At 34.2% G+C, this 15,661-nt stretch overlaps 2 protein-coding genes across 2 annotated transcripts in view; one reads left to right on the top strand and one right to left on the bottom strand.

Annotated features, from left to right (window-relative positions):
- The window catches only part of LOC149796184 (protein O-glucosyltransferase 1-like), a 49,238-nt gene extending 44,439 nt beyond the window's left edge, over window positions 1-4,799 (bottom strand). The window contains exon 1 of the mRNA XM_089966132.1: window positions 4,598-4,799. Coding sequence (XP_089822258.1) covers window positions 4,598-4,736 — 139 coding nt within the window. The 5' untranslated portion in view covers window positions 4,737-4,799. The remainder of the gene's footprint in view (window positions 1-4,597) is intronic.
- A 1,457-nt stretch (window positions 4,800-6,256) lies between these two features.
- On the top strand, window positions 6,257-14,652 carry LOC149796183 (uncharacterized). Its single transcript, XM_089966130.1, has 3 exons — window positions 6,257-6,522; window positions 10,029-10,152; window positions 13,210-14,652. The coding sequence occupies exons 1-3, from the start codon at window positions 6,512-6,514 to the stop codon at window positions 13,456-13,458; spliced, it is 384 nt and encodes a 127-aa protein (XP_089822256.1). The 5' UTR covers window positions 6,257-6,511; the 3' UTR covers window positions 13,459-14,652.
- Window positions 14,653-15,661: the final 1,009 nt, after the last annotated feature.

Raw genomic sequence — 15,661 nt, 5'->3', positions numbered from 1 at the left:
TCAAGAAAGACAACTCTGTCAAGTGTCAAGTCTATGCTCTAGGAGTAAATGTATGCTTATTAGTTGGTGAACATATGATATTTAATCCATAATATCATCATCATCAACCACATTTAACAGAACTTAAAACAGAACAATATAAATATTTAAAGTTATAAGAGCTACTGGATACTTCGTCAGTTTCTTAACCTCCCAACTGCACTAAAATACTCAAGTTCATGACAAATTTACTAGCAAAATGCTGAATAAAGTCACTGTAAACAAAACTTTAAACAATTCCACACTTACAGATATCATAGAGATATAACTGAAAAAATATTAAAGATACATTAAAAATCAAATCATGCACACTAATACACATTGTTTGTTTGGTCGGATTTTACATCATTTATAAGCAATTGTTCAGCTATATATACATTGGCCAGTACATTGCTGGTGGAGAAAACATCAGAAAAATATGGGAAAACGATAGGCCCATGACAAGCCTAATACCTAGCTTTTTTTCACATGCAGGTCCGGGATTAAAACCTACAGCATTGAAAGGAAAAATATGAGTTCCATTCCCATACCTTGTAAAAAAAATTGTTTTTAATTGAAGCAATACAAACAGTTCTGTAAAAAAGTTGTTATAAAGCCAGGTGTATAATCAATTTCAATAAATAAAGGTATTTCACATTATTGTTTGTGGGGGCCCTGAGTGGCCGAGTGGTCTAAAGCGTTCTTCGTTACGGATCACTGTCATCTCACTTCTGTCTGCAGCGGTTCGAGTCTAAGATTCAGCCAATGTGGGTATGTGAGAAAGCTTGCCAGTAGCTTCTCGTGGGTCGGTGGTTCTTTCCGGGGTTTTCCCGGGTTCTTCCTCCACCATTAATACTGGCCGCCATGTATAGCCTATCGTGTGCTGAAAAATGGCGTTAAACCCCACAACAACAACAACATTATTGTTTGTAAGATATTTCCATGGAACTATATCTTTAAAATTTTGACCCGTAATATTAGCATAGTATTACATCATTTTTTTTTAATTCTTCACTTGGATAGTTATATTCAAATTGAAACTGTCAAGCACTGGCTTTGTGCATTTTTTCATTTTCTCCATCTTGATTAATTAAATAAAGCATGTATGATATAACTATTTCATCCCTTATTGTCTGGTTAATTTACATATTTGACTGAGCACTCTCCATTTCAAAAAATGTAAACTGAAAATGAAAGCAAATATTAATGATATTGCTTTATTGCTATTCAAATTTATGAATTTGCCAAGAACTGATTCCTTCTTAATGTTCACAGCCAAAACGTCTTTCTCCCAAATGTTGATAGGCTCTGATGACAAGCTGACAGCTGACATGACAAGGCAAAAAGGAAACTGTGCCAAGCATATCAAAGACAAGCAGCAGATAACTGACAAATGCCAGAAACATCCAATGAAAGACAAAGAATTATCAATGAGATATTTGGCCCAACAAGTAGCCTACACAAATGACAGAAATGACATTGATGACAGAAATGAGAAATTCAAATAAGTCTGCAATATGAACATGAACACTTTCTTCAATACTATGAAAAATACTCAGAAAGAAAAATTGCCAACAACTGCATCAGCAAGAAAGATGAACTATGGACAAACAACAATACTGAGTCCATGAACCTGAGACTGAAGCTTGCTGTAAAATGGAACCCAAGGAAAACTGATAATCTTATGTATTGATTTCACATGACATCACAACACATGTGCACTTCCACATCCATTTTGATTCCCTAGCCACACAAACTGGCACCAAACAATATTGTTCTTCCCACATAATTATGAAGGCATGTCTCATTTTTGTGCATAAGGATATCATAATACATCACATTCTGTTGCCCATGTCAAACGCATAAGACCAAATTTGTGACTACCCTTTTTTTTCCAAATAAAAAATTAAAATTTTAACCATTATTGTTATTCTTTCATAAACAAATATACCCAGGGATCGTCCTGGGCTTCGCCAATGTCGCAAATTGCGATTTTTTGTCCTTATTGGCGACAAAAATATCCCATCTGGCGATTTTTTTGGCGACATACTTTTTGGTTATTTAATTTGTACATACAATCATGGATTTGGACTGAATAAATTTAAAGCCAGAACGAAAGGAAGCCACAAACTTGACTAAGCAATGCATTGGAATCAATCTGTTACACAAACGATCCTTTGTTCTTATTGACAACCCTATCTTTACAGTGCATTGTTACATCATAATCTGCTTATGCTGACATCTGGGCTGAGTACTGTATGCTGCGATACAGTCAATCATGCTACCGCACTATACCTACAACTGACCAACTTCTGAAGACGCGAATAGAACAGATACAATTAATTGTATGGTTAATCCTTCTGTTTTTTTTATACATATACCAATACAATAGTTTTGCTGAACCTTCATAGAAAACTGATAACCTTTGAAGTACCGACTACTGTGTATAAATACAAAGCAAATGGAAAAAATCTCAATCACAATTACATCTGTCGCCAGTGCAGCATTTTACTCATTGATCTTTTCCTTTTGCCATCAGTCCCGTGTTACGGCTGCAGAGACTTAAACTCCGCAACAAGAAATAGCAAAAAAAAACAGTTTTGCATAATTAATAATAATTATTTATTTCTCAAAATACAGAAGTGAAAGAATCCCTAAATTTGGTGTGAATTTACGCTTATATATACGGTCCAATATTGCCAGGTGTTGACTCGTGTAAGTTTCATTCGTGGGAATGGAGATCCTTTTTTTCTTGTCGAGAAAATTTATACAGCATTCAGTGATCATTCTTGGGATTTAGGAAGCAATTCGCTACAAGCTTTGTGAAGCTAGCCATGGGGGGGGGGGGGCTGCTGAGAGGCTACTGGTGTCACATGTCAGCACTGAGGACTGTGAACGTGGATTCAGTAAGATGAACCTCATAAAAACTGACATCAGAAATAAGCTCTGCATCTCATCTCTCGAGAATTTAATGAGAATTAGCATGTACAGATGTGAAAAATTAGACTTTGAAACTGCATTCAACAAGTGGGCAGCCCTAAAATCGCGACGGATCTTCATGTAACACTTTGTAACATTTTGTTAATGCTTGTTGTAATTAAAGTATTAACTAATCCATCTTTTGTAATTTTCATTGCCTGTTACATTAATAGACTAAATTAACACTTGGAAAAATGTACACTACTTTTTTGGCGACACTTTTTGAAAATTGGCGACAAAATATTGAGGTTGGCGATTTTTTTGGCGACAGTTTTTTAAAAGCCAGGACCATCCCTGTATACCCATAAACAGATGCATAAACAAATGGATACACAAACAAGTAGAAACATGTAATGATTTTCAATTTTCTCGGCCGAGATCAATCATTTGATGATCATTAAAGTTAAAAAGCCAATTGTTAATATATAATTTCATATTTATAAAAGCATTTCAAGAATACTCAGTTTTGACATTTGACACAAAGTCATGTTCAGTTAGGCATGTTTCATTTGAATACATTGAATCTTTGAACTGTCCTCACTTTCATCTATTATCATCCTCTATCCATCATCTCCACTCATCTACAAATTTGACCAAAGTTATTAAGACTGGTGTGTCAGCTGTTTTTAGAATAAGTACTAGCTTTCACGAAAAAAGTTCTGGCATAATAAAAAGGCTATGAAATTTTAATTCCGTAACTGCTATTGCATCCCAAAGATCATTTTCCAGAAATACTGTTTGAAGATGACAGCATTGGCACATCATAAAAAATATTAAAGACGCAATGTTTTCCATTTGTCAAGAATTAATACATTTATATTTTACAGCAAATGCATGAAAGCAGTACAACTTTACTATTCCATCTTTCGATATAAGCCACAGAACTGCCAGCTTTTTATTTTGTCTCACGTGCTTTAGGGACACCTGATTCTAAGTATAATCATTGTATCATTTCAAGGAAGTAAATTCTTTATCAACAGTTAAATAAAAAAAATTTATTTCTATTTAATATTTGTGATGACTGATGTTGACAAAGGTTTTAGGGAATCAAAATGGCTGAGCAAGGTGTGTGTGCGTTGTATTGTGGGTATTTGCGTAATCGACCATGACGTTTGTAAAATCAACATTCTTCAGCTGCATGTATCTTCTAAACCGACTGGTAAAACGACGCCTAAACAGAGTTGTCTTTCCTGATGCACAAAATACAATTTGTTTCGTTACGGTCCATATTAACGATATTAATCGCTATATTTCAGCACTATTTCTGATTTTCCTGAGTAATTTAATGCTTTACAATGTTCTTTCTGCCCAGTTTCGAGCATATATACCCTTTCAGTGCTTCTTAGTGGTTCCAAGACCCTAAAATCGCGGGTTTTGTTTCCTTAAATGCATTTTGGAACTCTTCTACGTAACTGTCAAAATGAAGTTTGAAACAACTGTAATTGTCGCAATTAGACCTAAGACGAAACTAATATCATTTCACATGGTCCGAATCAGCCTGGCTTTCGGAAAGCCTGTAATTTCTTCCGAATAAGCCTGGTCCAATTCGGGGACAGTCCAAATAAGCTTGCTGGTTATGACTGTTAACTATTCCGTCAACCTTTAGAATACTTGTCCTTCTCATGTGAACTCTTGGATTTTGATCGACATTGTTCATTGTCCTGATCAGCGCAATGATCCTCCACATATGTGGCAACACTCAGAGTAGCTGCAATAACTAGCATGCAGCCAACTCTCATTTTCCACCTACTATGCGATAGGGCCTATAACCGGAATGAATCAAGAACGGCGAACCGAAATGAACAATATTAGCGACGGGGTGGGGCAGAATTATCTTTCGAAAACCAGGGCGGAAAATGCAATTTTTTTTTTATCTCAAGATAATTGTGTTCAACTGATTTAATGGTTCTAATTAAATGGGATTTTCCCTCTTGCAAATCAGGTTAAGAAAATTTTGTCCACCTGTTTAGGGGAGAAATTAAAACAGCAACAATATCGAGGCTCGCTCCCCCCCCCCCCCCAAAGTTTAAAAAGTAGTTTCTCTTATGGTGTAAGGAAAACTTAAAAATCACATTATATTGCAAAGGGAGCTCAACTAATATAAATTATAAAAGTAATGCTTTTACTTTAAAGTCGGACCGAAAATATTTGTTTTCAATATATCTGGGTGATGAATTTAGTATCGTTATTTTTTAATTCTAGCCCATCCTGACTGAAAATGAAATGTATTCGGACCCTTTGTCTAAGTGTTATTTGTATAATGAATGATAGATCAATGATTACGCTTTGTTCTTTATTATTGTTGCTGTTATTATTATTATTATTATTATTAGTGTTCTTTGTTATTACTGCAATTAAGAAAGAAAGAAATGATAGTTCACCTCAGATCACATGTGGGCTTGACATTAACTTTATTTCATTAAATTGTGTATTGTCCTTCAATAAAGAGTATGTTTGATTTGCTGCTATGTTTTAAACAATTTTCAGTATAAATGATATTTTTAACAGTAGATTAAATAAATTTGCATGTATTTAAAGTTACACCTTTGTTAACTTTCGTTTCGGTTATATTTAGTTCGTTTCGTTCCAGTAATCTCACTGAAATCTAGCGTGGTACCCTGGCCTCCAATAATACTCTACACACGAGACAAGACACGCAATATATATATATATATATATATATATATATATATATATATATATATATATATATATATATATATATATATTACCCTGTGTAGATTTGCATGCTAATTTAATTAAATTAGTGAACTGTCACAGCGCAATCCAGGGTTCCTAAAATTAATATTTAATAATATATTCTACAGATTTTAATAATTAATAAATTATGTATACTTAAATGAAAATAAAACTATGTTAATTTCTTCATGTTCAATTTATTCTGGTAAATTAACCTTCTTGAAGGACACGTTGACAAAAAAATTAAAGTTAACGGACAACCACGATGCAAAGAAGGCAAACGTAATCCAATTGAGGCTTCGTGAGGGAGCAGTAATAAATTGAGAAATATAGGTTGTACGAAATGTTTCATATTATTTATAAAATGCAAATATAGATCAAAAAGTATTTATTATATATTTAATGTTATTGCATATTTCTTCGTTTCATGCTTAACAGATAAATGGTTTGCTATAAACATGACTTTTTTTTACATATATATATTCTTCATATGCAAGCCTCCTTGAGTTTATAGCAACAACCAATCATAGTGCAGAGTTTAGAGCCAGTGCTCTTTGGAATTACGATGGACGTGCTTTCCAAACCAGATGAGCAGCGTTCCACGAACTGATTTGTAGCCCATATTGCATGCTAATTATATTTAGTTTACAGACTTTCTCCCTATAAATTTAAAATGTCTAATTTCATCTCACATGGCATGCTTTACCATTTCCTGGATATGTCAAACATATAAAAAGACACAATGCTAGCCTATTGCCTGGAATGTTCGTGGAACTTTATTAAGTTCTGTTCTTGAACAGGGCGTGGATATAAAATGAATGGTAGGTGATAAATGAAAGGTATTCATTTAGGTAGTCGGACAGTGTAAGACATCAACCCTGATGTGTATGGTGGCCGTGTGTGTAGACCGCCTGGTTCTCTGCCTTTGTTTTCTTCTGACATTACTGGTGGCAGTAGACCAGTTATGCTTGGCACTATTTTGTGCTGGAGTTTTAAGCCTCCTGCTGTGTTGAACTATTGGCATCTTGCTAGTAATTAATAAATGTATTTTGACTGACCATTATATGCGGATAGTAAGTAAAATTCCTCTTCCTTTGACGCATGGCATTAATGTCACAGAATTAGGCAAAGAAATAACTTGGTTTTGTCTTAAAAACAATTAGACTATTTCTCGTTGTACATGTGTACAACGTTATATAGGGTGAATGTGTTTTTCCAGGTAAGCGACTGTATTAACATGTACCTAGCCACAGATTACTTGTGTCAGGTATCATGACTAACATGATATGCATGGGTATTCTACCCCAACTTGTACTCACTCTCCTATGGATTTAAGTAAGATGAATCACGAAAAACCACAGTGGTCGTTTTTGGATCATGTCAAAGAGTATACACTCTCCTTTCTTCTCCAGCCATAGGGGTAAGTGTTAAATTTACATTCTTTTTATTTGATAGGTGAAGCTTATTTGGTTTGTACTGTGTTATCGCATAATAATGTGTTTATTACAACGCAGATTTTTTTAAAAGTATTATCATGTATCTAGAAATTATACAGAAACTATTATGTCCCATTTGGTTTTATTATAGCTGTTTCTGTGTTGGAAGCTGTTTCTGACTGTGTGTTTGAAGATGTTTCTGACTGTGTTTGAAGATGTTTCTGTGTTTGAAGATGATTCTGACTGTGTTCATAGCTGACTGTTTGTAGCCAACTGTTATAGTAGCTGACTATTATGGTAGCTGACCGTGTTTGTAGCCGTGAATGTCTATGAAATGTTATAGTGAATATAACTAGAGCGGTCCGAAGCTGTACGTAGCCATCTAAAGTTTCTTGGAGTCATCTGGAGCTTCCAGAACAACGCTGTCTGTTGTGATAACATTATCGTGAATCTTAGTCGTGATACGATTATTGTGAATCTTAGTCATGATAAGATTATTGTGAATCTTAGTCATGATAAGATTATTGTGAATCTTAGTCGTGATAAGATTATTGTGAATCTTAGTCGTGATAAGATTATTGTGAATCTTAGTCGTGATAAGATTATTGTGAATCTTAGTCGTGATAAGATTATTGTGAATCTTAAGTTGTGTCAAAGATTATTGTGAATCTTAAGTTGTGTCAAAGATTATTTTGAATCTTTAGGTGTGTCAAGAGTATTCTGAATCTTGTATAAGATTATTTTTGAATCTTTATAATTTTGTTCGAGATTTTGTGAATATCTTGTTGAACAAAATACTGTTTAAGGGGTAAGTGCAGTCCATGAGGGTTCTTGGATCTGCACTTCATTTTATTTAACGTTTGTTTTGTTTATTTTCAATTGTATTTTTTTTATCATATATTTATCATTATTAATTCATTCATAAATTTCCATCTTTCCCACATTGTGTTTGGCTTGTTCATTTGGTCCAAGAACCCACTCGGTTACAATTCTGCGACAATTAAATCCTCCAGAACAGTCACTAATTTAGTATTAATCCATCAGAACAGAACACCTGTGAATCCATCAGTTATTGACCACAAAATTGTTTACTTACACTTGCATGGAAGTGAGCATCCTGACAGTCTGTTGGAGCTGAAGGCTGAAAACTCCAGGAAAAATAGTGCAAAGCATCATTGGTTTCTGCCACCCGTAATGTCAGAAAAAATTGTAGAGAACTACTTGTTGGTCTAGTGGTGTGACTTACTGCTCAACCATGATTTTGGGTAAAAGAGGCAAGCTATTAACTTGTACAATAAATACTTATGTTAAAATATCTGAACCAAATAAACTTCTTAAGTTGCTTCAAGAAGAATATTTTACTATTTACTACTGTAAGGTCAGTTCATTACATTTTATTCCTAAACATGATTAAGGCAATCTAGGACTGAATTATAACTTAAGCCAAATGAGGGATCTCCTGGATATACATAATTGTAAAAACCAGCCTTAGTAACCACAAGCTCAACATGACCAGTGTATTTATTGTTATCCCCAGGATTTGTATGTACAATTCATATACCAAACACTAGTAATACTGAGGAAGGCTGTCATTTAAATGTCTTTGAGATGAAATATCACCATTAACAATGTATTTTCCTTCTCTGTCTCCAACTAATCATACAGTAGTTTATATATCCTCCACTTCATTTGTATGTCTTACATCTATCTGCAGTTCTTCATTTCTTCTCATTGTTATCACATGATGCATACCTGTATAAAAAGACTTTATAAAGACCATAATAAGCCAATCTCCAGAGGGGATGCTGTATGCAGGTTTGATTCAATCTACATTCAGTTTAATTCCTATTATCTTTATTTTTCTTACTTTTACTCAGAATCCATAACCCAAGAATATCTTGAATACCACAAATACCAAAAGTTTGATGTGTACATAATTACATATGAGATCTGAAATTTTTTCATGCAATAACTAAATCTTTTCAGTTTTAGCTCTATTGGTCATATATTTGGTGCCAAGGCTGAGTTACTTGGACCCACCATCAACAACTTATAAGTCAATATAAAATATGAATATTCCTTCTAATAGATCAAAACTACCAGGATAAAAGTATATAAACTTGTCAGAAAAATGTGTTTAGTTTTGGGTACATATAGAATTAAAATGAGAAAGTTGCATGGTTGTACTTCACATAAAGAGTGATATTCTGACAGTATAATTTGATCCCATGCATATTTTGTACACATATATTATTTACCAACTTTTACCTGAAACTGACATGCATCGATGATAATCATAAGGCACCCAAGTCATGAACTGGTCATGAGGTGCATACATTACATGGATTGTATCACAGATGATTATTCTTTTGGCATAAATGTTCAATTTTCCAAGTATGTCATTTTAATTACCACTGTTTATTGTATTGCCATCTATTTACTTGCACAGGCACATTATAAAATGTGCATTTCACTATATGAGTCTTTAATTTTAACCTTCTGTCATTATCATGTTTTAACTATCATTTTTCTATTTTGAAATAACCCCTACTTCAAGTACATGAATGTGCATACATGATGTGCTCACCTACCCTACCATCCAATGTACGGGCCAGAATTGGCTCTTGACAGAAATGGACATCAGTGTGTAAATTGCTATCCAAAATATAGACAATAAAGAATGAGGGTGTACATTTCTATCTGAAATATAGACAACAAAGAAGCATTTTTCAGGAGGTATTGTTAATAACCAAAATATCCCAGCTAGTTAAATGTGCCAACAGAAATTAGACTGAGAATTTTTAACATTTGCTAAAACTAATTTTTATAAATACAAAACTGGAGAAAAAAAGATTAACTGTAGGAATTTAATGGATATATTTATTTTCCAGGTAGAGATTATGCTGATTATGTGAAACAGCAACTGGGGGATTGTCTTGCAAATGCCATCGTCGATTTATTATACAAACTTCCTGCAGACCCAATAGAACATCTAGCATTCTGGCTTTACAAATACAGGGTAAACTAAAGTTTCAATCTACAGGTTCATTTTTTACACTTGAAAACTCTACAGAGTTATTTAAAAACAATTATTTCCAAGTGTGGCACCACATGAACACTATTTATAAGGTGCAAATAATAGATTCTTATTAAATTAGCACCATCATTAGGTCCATTTCACACAACACACATGTACCATCATCTGTAATGTAATGAGTTAAGTGTTGCCAAGTTTCTAAAGTTGCCCCAAAATTTCACTTCCTCAAATGTTTTACCATAGTTTTTGGGCATAATTATTCCCTACCAGTCTAAATCTAGCTTGTGAATTAGCAAGTATACTTAAAATAGTTAAAATATGTATTTTTACCCTGTCCATTCAGACAAACGAATTTTCCTACAGCAATACACTTCGGCTGAGTTAAGAACCAGAATTTGCCTTTATCTATTACAAATTGGAAGACAAAATGGCCATCTAAACCTTTTTAGTTTAATCAACACCTTTTATACATATTTTTGCTTTTTATGACCTGACATTTAGTGTTCATAGATTTGCATTCAAACTGTGTGGTAATTATACTGAACTAGTTATCTGCAGCATCTTGTATATAATAAATGCTGCAACAATAGTTATTTATGCCAACATAAGCATTCCTGGATTCTGCTTTAAATATCACATGATCCTTTTGTCCAAATATCACGGCTCACTTTTTATTTACAAGTCTGCTCCTGTACAAAATGTAAAACTGTGGATATGAATGTGCAAATTTTAGAGCGATTCAAGAGAAACATGTTCTTTATATCTAACAATGTAACATAAAATGTTACTCTGTATCATGAACTCATCATAATTATACAATTTCCTGATGGTTTTATTTTGGTACAGGATTATATGACTTTATTTAAACCTCAGTACACTGTAATATAATAACTTTATATTTTCAACAATGTTGTTGTTGTGGGTTTAATGTCATTATTTAGCACATGATAGGCTATACATAGTGGCTAGTATAACTGGTGGAGGAAGAACCCAGAAAAGCCCCGGTAAGAACCACTGACTCATTGGAAGCTACTGGCAAGCTCTCTCACATACAAAGAATAATAGATCCTGAGACTCGAATATATGTGGACAGAGGTGAGTTGGCAGACGCACAACTCAGCCACCTGGGGCCTCTTCAGCATTGTCTTTCACAGCCCATGCCATCTATCAAGTACCTATTGGTCTTTTAACAGCCCTTCTTTTTATCAATCACCTACAGATCTTTTAACAGACCTATCTTATGTCAATCACCTATAAGTTTGTTACCAGCCCTACAATCTGTCAATCACCCATAGGTCTTTTAACACCTATAGCTCTTTAATAGCCATACCTTCTATCAATCACCGATAATTCTTTTAACTGCCCTACTATCTACGAAGCACCTATAGGTCTTTTAACAAACCTACCTTGTATCAATTACCTATAAATCTTTTAACAAATCTGTCTGATGTCAATCACCTATAGGTCTGTTCACAGCCCTACAATCTATCAATTAACTATAGGTTTTTTAACAGCACCATTTAATATCAATCATCCATATGCGTTTTAACAGCCCTATCAATCATCTATAGGTGTTTTAACAGCCCTACCACCTATCAATCACTTATAGGTGTTTTAACAGCCCTACCACCTATCAATCACTTATAGGTGTTTTAACAGCCCTACCTTCTAGCAATCATCTATAGGTGTTTTAATAGCCCCGTTTAATATCAATCATCCATATGCATTTTAACAGCCCTATCAATCATCTATAGGTGTTTTAACTGCCCTACTACCTATCAATCACTTATAGGTGTTTTAACAGCCCTACCTTCTAGCAATCATCTATAGGTGTTTTAATAGCCCCATTTAATATCAATCATCCATATGCGTTTTAACAGCCCTATCAATCATCTATAGGTGTTTTAACAGCCCTACCACCTATCAATCACTTATAGGTGTTTAAACAGCCCTACCTTCTAGCAATCATCTATAGGTGTTTTAACAGCTCTACTTAATATCAATCACCTATAGGTGTTTTAACAGCCCTATTTAATATCAATCCCCTATAGGTGTTTTAACAGCCCTATTTAATATCAATCACCTATAGGTGTTTTCACAGCCCTATTTAACATCAATCACCTATAGGTGTTTTAACAGCCCTATTTAATATCAATCACCTATGGGTGTTTTAACAGCCCTATTTAATATCTGATCACCTATAGGTGTTTTAACAACCCAATTTAATATCAATCATCTATAGATGTTTTAGCAGTCCTACCTACAATCAATCATCTATAGGTGTTTTAACAGCCCTACCTTCTATGAATCACCTATAGGTGTTTTAACAGCCCTTTTTTATTAATTGCTTATAGGTCTTTTAACAAAGTACTGTATTTAAAGTCGTATATGAGGTAAAACAGTGATCAGGACTTGTACTGAAGAATCACATTTGAAAGTCGTATGTCAGTTAAAATTGTGATAAGGGTTTGGACTGATGAAATAACATGTGGATGGCTATTAAAATTATTTGCACAGTAAAATATCTCTCCTGAACTAATGCTTTGATGTTTCCCAGACTACCATCATTAAGTAAAATTTATTGTATGCTGTATTTGTGAATTTTAGGGAGGGCAATGTTCATTGTCAGAAAAAGGCTTTCCTAAATGAACATTTGTTTATTGTACAAATAATAGATGGGCTTAATATCATCAAGCATGAAATTATGGTAGAATTATGGTATGTAAATTTAGTGAAGTTGCAATCTCAAATTTGTGAAAACTAATTTAAATAAGTCAAATGGTTGAATGTATTGTCAGCTATCATTGTACATCATGATAATTTTGCTTAATTTGATCTTAACAAAGTCAGTAAATTCAGTAATTTAAGACATACAAGTTTTTATTATTTGCTCATTGATAATACACATCTTGCAGCATCTGTATTGATCATTTTAATATGAATATACTTTTGTCTGATCTGGTTCTAAAATAGTCATGCCGATGAAAAATTGTGTTTTTACAGTAATTTAAAATTTTGTCCAATTATACATCATTTCAGAAGAAAGAGCCACCAGTTAAATATGCGACGGTCATGAAAGAGGTAATATCACATGTACAGATGCAGAAACAGGAGGGTGTGGCTGGGGAGGACTGTCATGGTGCTCAGGTTCTAAGCAATGCAGCATATAAGAAGGCAGCTGAGGAGAAGTTTAATATAAACACTGTAATGAGCCAAACTGTCCATAAAGGAGACTGTGATGTGTTCAGCACTATTGGAGACATCTTTGATGAAGAGGATGTGGTCTAGTGTCCTTATAATGAGTACCTTCCCTTGTAAATTTATTACTGTACAAGCTCCTTTTCAAGCCACCACCAAAGGAACCACTCCCCAACTGTGACCACTTTCTCACAGTTTCAACTTTTGTTGTATTGTGTTAGATGTAATCTAATCTTCACAATTGCGACCAGTCCCCAATTCAGAACTGTAATGACATTGTTCAGCCCCAATTGCCCAGAACACTTTCCAGTTATGGAAATTTAGCTGTTATACCAACAGCATGCATGAGTGAAGTAACTGGTGAGCTGCAGTCTATTGATCTTTAGTTAACTCTTGATTATGTTGTGCCATTATTTTATATCAAGGACAAGTCAATTAAAGGCAATTGAAATACCTGTAGATGAAGCTGGGCATGAATGCTTGACAATTGAAGTAAATAAATCCCTTTACCAAAAAGCAAATATATTTAGTCCTTTTCATCAGAACTGAGACCGTACCCAAATTAAGACCACTTTTTCTCAGTCCCAGTGGTGGTTCTTAATTAAGGGGATTACTGTATATTGAAATTATTGCATTCTGTGCTATTACATATATACACAGATGGAAGATTTCAATAAGCATGAAGCAAATGATTCTATCAATCAATCACCTACAGTCACTGAAAGTCTTATGTGTAGTAAAACAGTGCTCAGTACTTGGAATGACTGCAGATGATTCTATCAACCACCTATAGTCACTGAAAGTCACGTGTTTGGTAAAGAGTGCTCAGGACTTGGAATCACCTGCAAATTACAATGCCAGTCACCTATAGTCACTGAAAGTGATGTGTAGTAAAACAATACTCAGGACTTGGAATCATATGCAAATGATTCTATCAATCACCTATAGTCACTGAAAAGTCGTGTGTGGTAAACAGTGTTCTGGACTTGGAATCACATAAAATTGGCTATTTTCATATGATTAACATCTTACAGTAATAGAACATTGACCACAATGCTAAAGTGGGAGATAATATAAGGTTTGATGAAACAATAATGATGTATGTTTCAGTAAATCATCACTTTATCTCATGCCTACAAGTAATGTAGTCATAAAATCATCACTTTATCTCATGCCTAAAAGTAATGTACACCGATACTAAAAATTATCACTTTATCTCACTGTAATGTACACCAAGTCAGACAATCATCACTTCATCTCATGCTTAAAAGAAATGTACTCCAAGTCTTAAAGTTATCACTTTATCTGTTGTCAAATTCTTATAACACTGCTATTACACAAACCTTGACTGTGTCATATCAATATAATGACTGTCCTCAAATTCCCATACACTATTACTACACCAGCCTTGACTGTGCCATATCACTATAATGACTGTCTTCAAATTCCCATACACTACTACTACACAAGCCTTGACTGTGCCATATCACTATAATGACTGTCCTCAAATTCCCATACACTGTTACTACATAAACCTTGACTGTGCCATATCACTATAATGACTGTCCTCAAATTCCCATACACTATTACTACACAACCCATGACTGTGCCATATCAATATAATGACTGTCCTCAAATTCCCATAACACTGATATATTACACAAGCCATAACTGTGCCATGTCAATATAATGGCTGTCCTGAAATTCCCATACACTACTACTACACAAGCCTTGACTGTGCCATATCACTATAATGACTGTCCTCAAATTCCCATACACTGTTACTACATAAACCTTGACTGTGCCATATCACTATAATGACTGTCCTCAAATTCCCATACACTATTACTACACAACCCATGACTGTGCCATATCAATATAATGACTGTCCTCAAATTCCCATAACACTGATATATTACACAAGCCATAACTGTGCCATGTCAATATAATGGCTGTCCTGAAATTCCCATACACTATTACTACACAAGCCTTGACTGTGCCATATCAATATAATGACTGTCCTCAAATTCCCATAACACTGATATATTACACAAGCCATAACTGTGCCATGTCAATATAATGGCTGTCCTGAAATTCCCATACACTATTACTACACAAGCCTTGACTGTGCCATATCAATATAATGACTGTCCTTAAATTCCCATAACACTGATATATTACACAAGCCATAACTGTGCCATGTCAATATAATGGCTGTCCTGAAATTCCCATACACTATTACTACACAAGCCTTGACTGTGCCATATCACTATAATGACTTTCCTCAAATTCC

Source organism: Sinohyriopsis cumingii, chromosome 7 (assembly GCF_028554795.1).
Source record: "Sinohyriopsis cumingii isolate HCF-2022 chromosome 7, ASM2855479v2, whole genome shotgun sequence".
In the NCBI taxonomy this organism is placed as follows: Eukaryota; Metazoa; Mollusca; class Bivalvia; order Unionida; family Unionidae; genus Sinohyriopsis; species Sinohyriopsis cumingii.
The sequence above is the reverse complement of the archived record's forward strand: the minus strand, read 5'-3'. Positions and strand labels throughout refer to the sequence as shown.

Bases quoted from the DNA above. Each gene is read 5' to 3' on its own strand.
- LOC149796183 (XM_089966130.1), top strand. The intron at 10,153-13,209 runs GTAAACTAAAGT...ACATCATTTCAG, and splicing joins TCTGGCTTTACAAATACAGG to AAGAAAGAGCCACCAGTTAA.